General features: G+C 43.2%; 1 protein-coding gene across 1 annotated transcript in view; it reads left to right on the top strand.

Moving 5' to 3' along the window:
- Positions 1 to 2,770: 2,770 nt before the first annotated feature.
- The window catches only part of sdk2b (sidekick cell adhesion molecule 2b), a 313,948-nt gene continuing 302,424 nt past the window's right edge, over positions 2,771 to 14,294 (top strand). The window contains 1 exon segment of the mRNA XM_034107489.1: positions 2,771 to 3,493. Within this exon segment, the coding sequence (XP_033963380.1) occupies positions 3,406 to 3,493 (88 nt within the window). The 5' untranslated portion in view covers positions 2,771 to 3,405.

The following is a 14,294-nucleotide window of genomic DNA, read 5'->3' as shown; positions in this document are numbered from 1 at the left end:
TTGTAATTGCCCTTGGAGGTAATAAGCAACACTCATCACCCCATTGGCCTCCCACGAGCTACCGTTCCCATTATCTCCTGCTTGTTCCGATTCATTAAACCTCCAGTGAGATTGGTCAGAGCGGTGGAAGAGAGGATTGAAGCATTCGTTTGGTTAAGAAGATCCCTTTTCCCCGGTCGCCTCGCTTTAAACTGCCTCTAATCGACAGAGAAATGCTAATGGTGTGAGAAATGTTTAATAAATAGTATTGAGCCCACCATTTAATGACGTCATATGTCACTTTTTGATAGATCTTGGCTATTCTGTAGTCGAATATCACTGGATGTTAATGCAACCACTGTTACCCTCTAGGTTTTCATTGAGGTCAGTTTTGAATAAGTGTGTGTGTGTGTGTGTGTGTGTGTGTGTGTGTGTGTGTGTGTGTGTGTGTGTGTGTGTGGTGTGTGTGTGTGTGTGTGTGTGTGTGTGTGTGTGTGTGTGTGTGTGTGTGTGTGTGTGTGTGTGTGTGTGTGTGTGTGTGTGTGTGTGTGTGTGTGTGGAAGTCCACTTCACAGATCTCTCTGAAGCACTCCAGTCTTCCCCCTAGGTCTTTCTTCCTGTTTGGATTTCTGACCTCTACCTTTAAAAATGGGCAGGCAACAGACCATTTCTCTGATTTTATTGTATGTGTCTGTGTGTGTATTCTTGATCTCACCGTATCCGAGGTACAATCCTCACAGCAAAACCGAGGTGAAGATCAGAGCTGTTGATCGGGGATTTGGTCTGAAATGATTTTAAACATTGATGCCCTTTGTTGTTCAAATATGCCTCTTCTCTCCTGTCTTTGTTCTCTGTTGCTCTCCTCTACGCCTTAGAAGGTGCAGGGGGGAGTTCAAACTCTCACTGCCTCTTTTACTTTGGCATGGTAGACTTTTCAGTCACTAAGAAGAGTCTGAATGAAAGTCATGCTAACGTGTATGTTCATTTTCTCTGCAAATGTACAACAGTGTATTCTTTGAATCACAGCTATTCCCTCTGCCATCTAATGAATATGCACTTCTACCAATCTAGGCAGCATTGATTTCCACTTCCTGTGTGAAAATGTATTAACAGGCTCTTGAAACATGCATGTCTTCAGTGACTTGTTTTTCATTTGATACAGAAATGAATGAAAATCAATGGCTGCCTGGAACAATGAGAAAAACATTCAAAAACTGAACCTTTAGCAATTATTTTAAGATTGACAACAAAATAAAGAATGCGTTTTTTAAAGTGAAACGTTTAAGAGCTAACACTTGCAGGGTCTTTTGAGGAAAGAACACGTGTTTTCTCCAATTCCTTCCATGTTTCTGCCCCCTTTTCTGTCTCCTCCGCTGTGCCAAAAATGGCATCCAATAGTCTGGTTTAAGGTGTTAAATATGGATGCCCTGGGCAAATGTCAGGATTACTTGAAATAATTGCAGTCTGCAGTAACCTGGGAACCATCATTTCCTGTTGTGTGGTTAATTCTAGGGCCAGATAAAAAAGTGCCTCTGACTGAGGTGAGTACAGCTTGCAGTAAGCTGCCATAGCACATGTGATCAGATATTGCTCATCTACACAAGGGCTCACACCTGGCTGCTTTGGCCTCTGTAGGAGAAAGAAGAGTGCGGAAAAAAGAGCCACATAAACCAAGGACTTTTGCAAGTTGTGTTTGAAATGCTGTGGCTCAAATATTGTGTCCAGAGGTTTACTAAATTGCCCTCTTGCTGAGTTTAGTCACAGTATGTACTTTGAAAAATCATAATGGGGTCCCTAAGCAGCCCTGAGGGTGGCCGAGGAAGCACTCCGTCTTGGTTCCCCTGATGTTAACTCTCCTTATTATTACATTTTGTGCAAGGTATCACATTTTGGGGATGAGAGGGAGAAAGCTAACAGGATCCAGAGAATCATGCTGAGAAACAACAGAAGCTATTACTGCCCTGTGGTGGCTTTAATGCGGCTCGCTATTCGCAAAAAAACGAACAAAAAAGCACTCCTGCTTTCTCCTATAAGGCACTGTCATTTTCAAGACAGGAACATTTGCTCTGTCGTGCTCTCTCATTCTCTCCCTCAGCCTCCACTTTACTGATACTGTCATTTTGGCAACAGTATTTGCTCAGTCACTCTCTATCACCCTCCCTCCTTTCTCTCTCTCCACTCTTCCTCCTTCTGTCCTGCACTCATTCATTTACCCCTTCTCCTTGTCCTCCTTCCTCTCCAACACAGATGAGATAACATGCAGCAGTTTCAGTCCTGGCTTTTGTATAGACTTAGCACAGCCATGCCCATGCATGTAATGTTCCTTCCATCCTTAAAAAAAAGAGAAAGAAAAGAAGGTGTGCTGCACTAACCTACAGAACCATCACTGGATTAAAAGGTAGCCAACATATAAATAATGTTAATGATGCAATAAGACATTTAAAATACTAGAAGATAAATGAACTCCGACACATAGTAAATCCCAACAGAAGTATTACAATGATGTCCCTTCAGGCAGGCACCCTACTCTGGCAACACAAGCAGGCGTTCCTTAAATCACTTAAACAAATGACTATATTCATTCAACCTTTTTTTGTGGCGTGGAAAGCAATACAAATCCCTCTCATGTGAAAGCCTAGTGTTGTAACAGTGTGTTTTTGCGCCTGGCCGCTTGGTGGCAACCTGCGCTGCGCTGACTGCACGTCAGATCCTAATGTTTCCTCATAAAGAACCCGGGACTCGTCCTCATCCGACGCACACCGGCAGCCGGGCTCTCCTCCGCGGCAGGCTCCGACCATGACAGCGTGCGCTCTCCTTCCCCCTTCTGCTCTCTTTCTTTGCTCTCCTCGCTGATGAACTTCTCCTCCAGTCTGTCAAACTGAAACGCCGACCTTGACGGCGCGCTGTGAACAGGATTCGAGGAAAAGTCTGTCTTTTTTTTTTTTGAGAGGGGAAAAACTGGAACCACCCGGGGTGCCGGCAGCAACGGGTGAAGTTTGAAGTAAGACTCAGGAAAGGAAGATAACCCTCAGGACGCACGAAGAGTCAGTGAAAAAGTATGATCCTGCCTTGTTACAGGTGCAGCGAGCAATGGACTAACCTGGATTCATCTGACTGAGTTGCATCCAATACTTCAAAGAAACCAACTGGCTGCGTTGCTACTTCTAGGACAATCTCTCTCTATCCTACGGAGTCTGTGGAACAAGAGCACATTATAACTGTAAAAACGAATTTCTCCGGTCACTACAGGCTGCAGGAACAGAGGCTCGGTTTTGCGCTCCCAGATCGGTGCGCTTTCCCCAGATCCAGTGCCGGCAGGTTCCCGCACGGAGACGCGGCGTTAGGTGGACAGCAGCGGAACCACACCGGGACACGGACACAGAAGCACACGGGGCACTTGTTGTCCATTCTGCCCGGTTTAGGACAATGTTTGAGGACTCCTGGAGCAGATCGATGTGGCGCGCCACATGGATTTTATTTTCCTCCTTAATCATCCACTCCACACAAGCTCAAGGTAAGAGGGACACGGTGTTGGTTAGTCATCACACGGGCCCATTAGTGTGTAGCTTCCCTGCTATGTTGGATGTTGGCGTTTCCATTTGTGGCGGTACCGGGTCTGTGATGTGTTCATTATGCTTAGCCTTTTGCATGTAGCCTGTAATTTCCTCATTAGGCGACACCTCACTGTGACACACAGTCCCTCTTAATGACACACGTACACACAAGAAATCCATTACCACTGTAATTTCCTTGATTAAACATGTCATTGACACTTTTCCACATTTGTTCCCCATAACTTCACCAAAGTTCAGATCATACTTGAGGTATCAAATAGGCTATAATATGATTATTGTGAGGCTCTCCAGTGTTTAACAGTTTATTATGAAGAACCAGTATTTCTTTCCAGCTGTCAAGATTTGTATAAACCATGACTGCATTTTCTAGTTTGAACATAATGCAATGAATATGTCATTAGAAGAGCAGCTGTTAACACAAATGTTAATCTGATTAATAAGTACTAATTAATTAATCAGCCGACTCCCTCAGAAATTAAACTTTGTGCCTGAAATAAACAGATCCATATTGATATGCAGCAACTGGTGCAGGCACGTGCACTCAGAGCATTACATGTTTGAAATGAATTGGTTTTCTCTTTGAGAATTATGCAGCCCGTTTCCCTTGAGCACGAGGCGAGCCACAGCCAAGTGTGGCATGCAGGGACTGGAATCAGGTGGCTGCTTTTTGTAGGGTTTTTATATGAGTAGTTGCTTTAGTTGGAATACAACTCAGATTCTCCACACAATAATCCCACAAGATCCCTGTGATATTCCTGTGAAGACCTGGAGTGTGAGTCTTTAGTAACCTCAGGCCCTCACCACATTATTCTGTCCCTGTAGAGTTGGTTAGTTTTAAATTTGTACAGGAGACAGTTCCTTTCCAAATGATTATATCATTAATTGTTTGCTTTTTAAACAGAATAAAACAGTTGCCTTGGGGAATGAATGAATGAATGTGTTGTTGTTGTTACCATGCAGATAGGCCAGTGTTGGGTCTGTTTTCACCACCATGGGTCCCTGAGGTTGCTCCAGAGTGTCCTCAGCAAAGTAAATCTTAATCGCCACCCCACTCAATTCTTAGGAAAAGCATTGTAAAACAATTGCAGAATGACATGGATCGAAGGTTGTTCTCTCCTCCCTGTAATCCTTAAGGCTTTATTACAGGAGGTGGTCTTTTCCATGGTGACACAACTTAAACAATAGCACTATTGCTCTTTGCTTTCCCCCACTGCACACTCTCCACAGGGGTAATTGGGATTCAGGTATTGCTGCCACTGTAAGGAGGGAGTATTTCATCTGAAGATAGACTCTAAGCCCTCGATGGCGCTCACTCAATAACACAATGTAGAGAAGATGAAAAAAACAAAACAAGGCAGATATCCATCATTCATGAGGGCATATCCTAGTGCCTGACATTTACAGGAGATTGATAACTTGTGTGTCCTAGGGATTAAGAGTCCTGACATTGTTGCTTCCTCTCTTTCTATAACTGTATCTCTCCCTGCTGTCATTATCTGATGTTGGATGCTTGTTCCCACTCCTCTCTCTTTCCCTCTTTATGCCTTTTTAACCATTCAAGTGAAATAAGAACACATTATTTACTGTAGTGCCATGACAGGCCTTGACTGCCAGTCACTCATTCTCTTTCTGTTCGGGCTATCCAGCAGTGGCCCTCGGATTTCATTACATAGTCGCTCCTGGGTCAGGACATGTAGGATTTAATTGGACTCTAATTGCATCCCGAACCGTCTGAGTGTCCGTTTCGGAGCACGGCTCGTTGAAAGTGACCCCCGTGTGGGCCGCTCTCTTCCCATGCGATGATTAAAGAACATGATGAGGCAAGCAGCATGCCTCTGGATGGACATGTCAGCCACTGCTTGCCACATTTTAATGACCAGCCCACTGAAACGGCTTTTTAACGACGGGAGAACGGCCTTCACCGGACCAAATTGCTGTGAAGTCTTGCTTTAAGCGGAAAGAGATAATCCTCAGTGTATATTGGCATTCATTATCATTGTGAGCAGCAAGAAAAAGAACAACGTTTTAGTGTTAATACTTCAGTACCTGACTGATGGCTAATGTACACTCGGTGTCTGTCAGTAGGTTTGATGTTCTTCTAAAACGGTGAAACGTTTTGCATTTCAAACAAAGGCCTTGTAAAACATACACCCACTATTTTCGGTAGCTGACACACACAGTAAGAACATTCTTCATTATATCATGTAAAAAAAACAGGCCATCCTCTCAACTAAAGTGACAGTTATAGGAACTGTCTGGTCTGTCCCACTGTTCACTTCCATTTATTTACTGAGGTCATGCGGAGACAATGCTGGGCTCGCCTGCTGCTTTTGTCGTTTCTTACACGTCTATTTTGGAACTCGGAACAGCGGGAGGGGGGGGGGGCCTATTGGAATGTCATGTTCGGCATACATACTTCTGCATCACTCCACGTCTGCAGATTAGTCTGACTAGCTACAGCTCGACTTTAGGAGCTTTAGAGGGAGTTGAGAACTTCATTCTGTCAAAGGCGTCGCACTCAGATTAACATCCATAAGGATAGTTTTAACAGAGTGTGTGTGTGTGGGGGGGGGGGCTGCTGGGAAACTGCCTGCATTAGAATGAGCTATTTCATGGCTGTTGTCTGGCAAGGATGCAAACGCAGAAGATGTTTAGAGGGCTGCTCTGTTTTTAGCCTACTGTATTGGACATGGTCCTTGACACAGTAATAGCAGTCAAGGATGTCATCTCCATTTTACATCTGTTAGAAGATTGGATTGAAATTGTGTGGTCGGAATGAAATGCATGCAGTTTGTGAGCACCTCTTGACTGCTTCTGAAGGAAATAAAATTGGATGCATTCTTATCCCAGGCAACAAAGTAGGCACATAATCATAGAAGTACAGCAGAAATGTTCTGAGAGCTACTAGATGGCTCTCGGATGAAGAGGTGGAAGCTGTAGTAACATTTATTAATATTAAAGGGCCCATGTCATGGCCATTTCTATTGATCATAATTCCATTGTTGAGGTCTACTAGAATAGATTTATACTGTTCAATGTTCCAAAATCACATTGGTTTCTCATACAGCATCTCTGTATAGTATGTGTATTCACTCTCTGTCCTAAACGGCTTGTTGGAGCTCCTGCCCCCCCTCCCTATGAGCTAGTGGCCGTCTGCGAGACAGCGAGACACAGCAAAACCCAGCCGAAACCAGCCCGATCACTCACACACACACACACACACACACACACACACACACACACACACACACACACACACACACACACACACACACACACACACACACACACACACACACACACACACACACACACACACACACACACACACACACACACACACACACACACACACGCAGCCTGGCTGGGAGTTTGCGACTCACAGCCTCGCCGCGTCCCGCCGTCTCAGGGAGGAGAAATGTGGCGGAGCTGCAGCTGAGAAAAGATTGAGTGTGTGTGTGTGAGGAAGTCCGCGGTTTGGTCCATTTGGACCAATCCACGGACTTACCCTAACGGCTCCGCGGACGTAACGGCTCCACGGATTGGTCCATTTGGGTATGGGCACGTCACTGTACCCAGGAAGAAAACAATGGAAAAAGAGAAATCTCCAACGAGGCGTTCTGGGGCAGCATATACAGGTATTTTCTGTGTTAGAGTTGTACTCGCTACAGGGTGTACTTTGAGGGTTTGTGACTCTGCAGACCGTTCACATGCAGAAAAAGCTACATAACACACAAGGGGACGGGTAATAACCGGAAAAGCATGACATGGGACCTTTAAGACTTTTGTAAATCCTGGACATTCATCTTTAGTTTCCTTGAGATTAATCCACTTCTTCACTGAATGGTCAGACACTTGAGTCGTCAAGACATTGTGTTTGCGTGGCCATGTGTATACTTGACACCCTGAGAAGCCAATTCCATGAGGCTATAACACAGACAACATACAATGTATTCAGATAAAGGGACACTTACAATGAAGAGTCTTGAACAAAGGCACATTTGGTCTTTGATATTAGTCATCCTTTCATTCAGCAGCAGGATCATGTTTTTAGTGGGTTTATTTGAACGTGATAGATTGTGCTAAAGTAAGGTAAGAAATATACAAATAAACTGATTGAGCTTGTTGTGTGAATGATGGTGACAGTGGGATTGTCACAATGTCTCCAGACTACAAACGCCCTGATTTATCACTCATCTTAATTGACAGACTGGGGATATCTGTTTCCTTGTAGCAGATGTGCTTTGTAAAATTATTTGAAAGAAAAAAAAGACAAGGCTATCCTAGATCCCTGCAACCAGCACTTTGGCAAAGGTCACAACATATTGCTTTAAGTATTCAGGGCTGGCCAGAAATCTCATGGTCAAAGTCTTGTGATAGATCTCTCCGAGGGATGTCTAGTGTTTCACTATGCTACGTTCAATAAAACTTAGTTTCCCACCCAAGGTCTCTGCTACTGGCAAGTAATAGAGAGAGGTGTAACTGACATACTTTTTCCTCTCTTGAAAGCACTTTCAGAGCATCTGCAAATGGGGCTCTTTTCATCGATTCTGGCCCAGTTCCCCAATATCAGTCAATCGAAGAGTTTAAGAGTATTTCTAAGTGGGACTTTTTCAGTGTTCTTACATCTCTACACTTGCACTTTAAAAAAAGAAAATAGGGTGATCGCTAGTGGCATACATATTAAAGTTCTGCCCAACAGAAATACAAAGAAACTCAATATAGATTATGCTCGGTTTAAGAGAGAATGCATTATAAAAGAGTTACAACTTAAGAATGGTGACAAAGTGACAGTTATTCGTGACATTCTTATTTAGATACCTAACTGAACATACATGGTACATTCCTTATAAATAATATTTAACAACAGTGCTGATATATATTATTAAGAAAGCCTGTGGCTGAACGCAAAACCTTGGGATGATTTGAATGAATCTGGAAGACCCCGTCAGTGGACTTCCCACCTATTCCCACCTAACTCTGCACTTTTCTGAAATTCCTTCTCCTGTATACTCATAATAGTCAATACACATTATACAGGTTTTATTATAATACTGATTGCTGTGTTGAAAACCCCCTGGAAACCACCAGGAAAATAACTTTGTGTTCTTCACTGGGTGGATAACAGCATCATTTTTTTGGGATTAAAATATTCCTCTGTTCATCATGATAATGAATATATGTGACAGTGAGTGTTTCTCAATCGTGAGTACGCTTGCTTGGTAGCACATGTCTGCCGAGCGTCTTGCTTCAGAAGCGAGGCAAGAATACTTCCGGGCATTCGGAAAAGAGTGGAACAGGCTAGCAAGTGTGCAGGTGTGCATCACATGAGAAGCCCCGCCTTACATTTTCCGCCACAGATTTGGGGAAATTGGTCCGTGCGCAAAGCATTGTGGGGATTTTAAGACCGCGGAGTCTACACATGTGCAACCTCGAAATGTATCCAAACGAAGTACGCTGGGCTCGGTAGAGTTCCAAGTATGCTGGACATTGGAACAGTACTTCGGCGGCACTCGATGACGTAGTACGCTTGAAATAGTGGCTCTGGAGCAGCTTTACTCGACATTGAGAAACACCCAGTGTCCTCATTGCACCTTTAGAGCTACCCCAACTTTATTCTGTTCAAGAAGCCTTCACATTCATGGATTTCTGTGTTTTATGGCTCACTGGTCCATGAAGCATTCGTGCCAAGATGCCTCATTAGCACAAAACGATCATCGTCACTTTGGCGCCATTACATAAAATGGTGCCACCAGGAACGCCTTGCTACTGTAGACGATGTTTCAAAGTATCATGACAAGGCACAATCAATGCCATTTTGAAACTATCTGTTCAGTGACCGCATTTGCTTCTCATTTCCTTCATTGGCATGCAAACAGCTTATCATTTATCTCTCGTCTCATTGAGTACATATACTAAGAGCTTAAATACAAAAATGTAAGCCAGTCTTTTGCTTCAAAACTGCAGTTATTTAACCCTTAAAATGACTATTGGATTAAAACAAAAAAGATTTATGTTTGTCCCCTTTCATCTAAGCATTGTGCTGCCCAGACCAAGAATTGTTGGACTAATGCGAAAATCTAGCAGCCTCATTCAGAAATAGTTTCTATTTAAGCCCCTGCCAACTTACCCACTGTCTGGAACATGGCACAAAAGGAGTCTGGTTGGTTTTTGCCAGGGATGTCCTTTGTGTCATTGCATTGTTATTAATTTGAGTTTTGTTCACACTGTTTACGGACTGGGAAAAGAGGCCATCCAGGCCAGCTGGGAATTCTCACCATACACTCAGATGGACAGTGGTCAACGTTTGACTGAAAAACAATTTGGACTCTGCAATAAGCACAGAGGTACTATGTGTCTCCCTTCTGTCTTTAGTAGTGACGGGCTTATGATGATTGTTCAGCCATCCTAATTGGGGCTCTGACTGCAGTGTATTATACTGTTGATTCCTTTTCTTTTTTCTTTTTGACTAAGTCTTAAACATATTTGATCATTATACTGTGCACTAGGGCAAGCCAGATTTCTTGCAGAGGAATTAATATGTTTGGCCTGTGTTATGTGTAGGTCTTACAGCTACTGAGGTTGTGCTTTTGCTCCTTTGTATACAGGTGGTGCCTCTTTACCTTTGATGATCAGCAATGAGAACACTGCTACCTTACATTTGTAGTGCACTTTTAGCTTTTCAGCACTACAGCATTGTTCCTTTGAAGCTGCCGCTGCTGCTTTAAATGCACCATGTATGCTCTACAATAAACCGTTGGCCTCAACAAGATTTTGTGCCAACAGTAGATTGAAGGTTTTACGGTAGGGCATTTCATCTCGTTTTAATACCACTGTGGTGAAAGCTTATCCTGTGTTTCCATATTTGCTGAGCCAAGCTAACTCACAATTCTGCACTCTTAAATTAGCACCTGGAGGCCTTCTGCACCTTTACACCCCACATCAGTTTCACAGTGCCAAGTCGTGAGAGTGGTTTGCTCCTGCTGCACATGTCCTTCAAAGTGGGCTCCAAAATGACCCCTACAAAAATAATAAGCCAGAGGTACGGATGTGATTATGGACTTGAACTTTTCTCTCGCTTTTTAAGAGGGCCATTATGCATGCAGGGGAAGGCAGGGGGAGTTGGAGTCAAGGCTTGTTTACCAGCATCATCCCTCATCCAGCTAGATGGAAATAAGCGCGGACCTTTAGCGTGACACTAGCTTCAAGAGGCCCCCAAACCTGACTCACTCATGCAGATCCTTGTGTGTTTGTAATAGAAATGCACTCAGTTTGGCCGGGGGCTTGGGAACCACCTCTGAACCCTGTAATTGCTGTTCCCTGGGGGAGATGTTTTTGTGAGTGTGTGTGGTTGCATGTTGAATTTGTATGCATATATAGGATGGTGTGTGCTATTGGGTGTGTACAAGTGGCCAGTGAGCAGTCCTTTAGCTATCATCATGCCCTGACTTTCGACCACAGACCGACTCCCATGGGACTATACAATTCCCCCCCTAAAGTGCAGGATGAACAAAACGACGGTAAACAAAAAAAACAACCTGAAACTGTAGTTCATGGAGTTCACAAAAGGGCGTTAAAGCAAATGCCCAAAGCCATATATTTTGTGAATGAAAATGGATTTATCCTTAACTGCTCCTCTTTCCTACTTTGATATCACCGGTATTATTCTCCCTTAAAGAAGCCGGATGACAAGCAAATCAATTTAAGGGATAAGTTAGGGATGGTATAGAGCCTGATCGATTCTGACAATCGCGCCGTCTTTAACAGACAGCTCATCAAAGGCCCATTCCCTTTTTGTGCCATTCCATTACCCATCCATCCAGTACTTGGATCCACTGCCTACCCATCCCATGCAGGAATAATGGGGCCTTCACCCCCAGTTGGATTAATCAGCCATAACCATATGCTACCATGTGCAATTACGCTGCAATTTTGACCAAGGGAAACAGCTGTTGCCATTTGAAAGGGTGGAATAAGATTGTAATGGCCTTAACTTTGATTTGTAGGGTGCTTTGATTTGATGAGAGAACCCATTTTAAGCTTTACATAATAATAACCTCGGAACGAAGAGAACTATTAGAACATGAGACTTTTTCTTCTTCCAGATGCATTCAGTGGATAACCTAGCAGTTATGAGGTTTAAATCACACATTATATAAGGAATGACTGTTTATTCATTTAGGTTTGAATAGGCTTTCTATTTTCAGAAGCTTTGTTTTAGATTTAATCGTCTAATGACATTTGAATATATTTAGGCATGGCGGCGCCTTAACATTTTGATTTAGAAGGCTTTCTCTCTAATCCCTCAGGTGAGGCAGACTGCTGAGATGTGAACAACTCCAAAGACAGTCACTTTGCTCAAGTCCATTGCCTCCATCCTTTCCCCCATGACCTTTGTTTTGGCTACAATATAATCAAACTGCTCTCAGAAGAATCAAGGCACATTTCATAATGTCTGAAAACCCACCTTTATAAGCATAATGGCAGAATGATTTACCGTTAGGATGGTGTGGATGTTTAAAACATTTCAGGAATAGGCCATTTCAAGACAAAAAGTCATGTAGTCTGTTCTAGGGTTTAGCCGCACCATTGGACCCTGATAAGACATTCACAAATGGATTTTCTTCAAATCCCAGAAGATAAAAGATCAACAGCAGATTGATTGAAGATGAAGAGAAAGAAAGGGCATGAGGATGAATGTCTAAGTGGAAGCACACGGAGCATTAAATGAAACTAGAATGTTAGTTGTAATGGAAGAGACCGGGCATCAGAATCCGTTATGTTGAAAACTGTAAGGAGTATTTTTAGTGGAACGTTCAATTTTCCCAACCCATTTGTGCACCTGTCAGTAAAGAAGATGGTGCATGAGTCACTCTTATTTTTCATAGGACTGCCAATTACTGGCTTTCTTTTCTCAAACTTTTTAAAGAAGGATACAGTAAATGATACATCTGTTTTTCTGCCATTCTGTGTCTTTGTATAATTATCCAAAAAATAAACTTTGCGCTGAATCAGAGCTACAAAAAGGGAGAATGTAATAATGAGATGTCTTCTTTGTGCCTCAACTATGCGAGGCCAATATGTTCTCCTCTTTTAAAAATACACCAAATGACTGATCCCTGACGTTGCTTTGAAAACTGTACTCATTTGAATTTCTGAAGCATGTTCTTATTTCCCTCTTTTGTCCTTATTTGACGCTCAAGGGCCAGTCTTGAGAGATTTGAGGCTCGATTCCCTCGATGGAACGCGTCTCACATCTTCGAAAAAGAAAATGTGCTCTGCTGGTATTCGCACATTGATCATGGACGCCTGTGATATTGTTTTTGAAGAGTTCCTTTTGACTCCTGCCAAACACCATGTAAACACCAAGCACTGTTGAAATTATCTTTTTGTTAGCAGATGGAGTGCCACACACAGAGAGGGAGTGATGCGGAACGAGAAGAAAGAAGGTGATGGCAGTATCACCAATTAACTATAATCAAAGGCGTTGTTAGATACTTTGAAGTGTCTGTTGCTGATTTCTTCCTTAGCCACGTCCCTTATCTCCGCTAGAATTAGGTTTGAATATAACCTGCTTATCAAAATGCTTATCTATGAATCTGAGAGGTGTATGACCATTGACCACATTTTGAAAAAGACATCAGCTCAAGTGCTTAACACTTGAGCAATTCAGAATTGTTCAATTAACATCTTGATAATCATTTGCGTGGATGCACTTCACACATAGCCATGCCTCCTAAACAGTGTACTTAATGGGAAGGACCCGATGATAATGGAAGGTGACGGAGTGAGATGGACGTTATGGCGCAGGGCTTTGAGCATAACTCGCTCTTGACCTCGACTCAAGCTCACTAATAGGTAGCCTTGCACACGTTCCAAGATGGCAGCGCTCGGTAACACAAACAGCTACACCTTCACATTTGTGTCCCCTACGTGTACTAGTCGACAAAGATAATCACTCTCAGAGCTGAGCAGAACAGGCAGGAAGTGCTCCATCCATCTTGACTTGTCAATAGTTACAATTTTAATTACACCTGAGTGCTGTCAGCCTGCCAAGCTGGGAGTATTGATTCCCTCCAACTAATTGATTAATTGTTGCGTTAAAGGGGGCAGTTTTCCCTGCATCCCCCCATATCTTTTTTTTTTTTACCATGCCCTTACTTTTCCCTTTCTGTGTATACTGTGTTTACTGAGTGTTTGAGTTTTACCTGCTGGCAGTTGTGTGGAATAAGTGGAGGGCTTGTAAATAAGAACTGCCATATTTTTCACAAGTAAAGGAGTGGTATATTAAAAACAAGGGGGGTCTTTTGTTTCTGTAAAGCAATAGGTAACAGTTGGTTGCAGGGCAAGGGACGCAATACATCACCGTAGCCATTATGTGACAGTTAAAGGGTGGCGGGAGATTTGGAGGCACATCTGCCAGGGACCTTTTACTCAAAAGCTTAACTTTGTGCGGCTGTTTTTCAAAGGCTCAACAGTCTGTCGGAATGCGCTCTGACCTTTTAATGCCATTTTAGAAGACACTATACACCTTTGAGCAAAGACGTGTGGACAACCCAGCGGATTGGCCTAGCACTACTACTGTCTCTAAATCATCCTTCCTTCTTGGCAGAAGTCTTTAAACCTCTCATACAATGACAGAACTGTGGAGCTGCTGTGTATCACAGCCAACCACAGTGCTTACCGCCCCAGCTCCAGTCTACGTAACACGACCCCCCTTAACAGGCTAACTTTACAATT

The sequence above is a fragment of the Pseudochaenichthys georgianus genome, chromosome 19, assembly GCF_902827115.2.
Source record: "Pseudochaenichthys georgianus chromosome 19, fPseGeo1.2, whole genome shotgun sequence".
Classification (NCBI taxonomy): domain Eukaryota; kingdom Metazoa; phylum Chordata; class Actinopteri; order Perciformes; family Channichthyidae; genus Pseudochaenichthys; species Pseudochaenichthys georgianus.
This window is presented reverse-complemented; position numbering and strand designations above follow the sequence as displayed.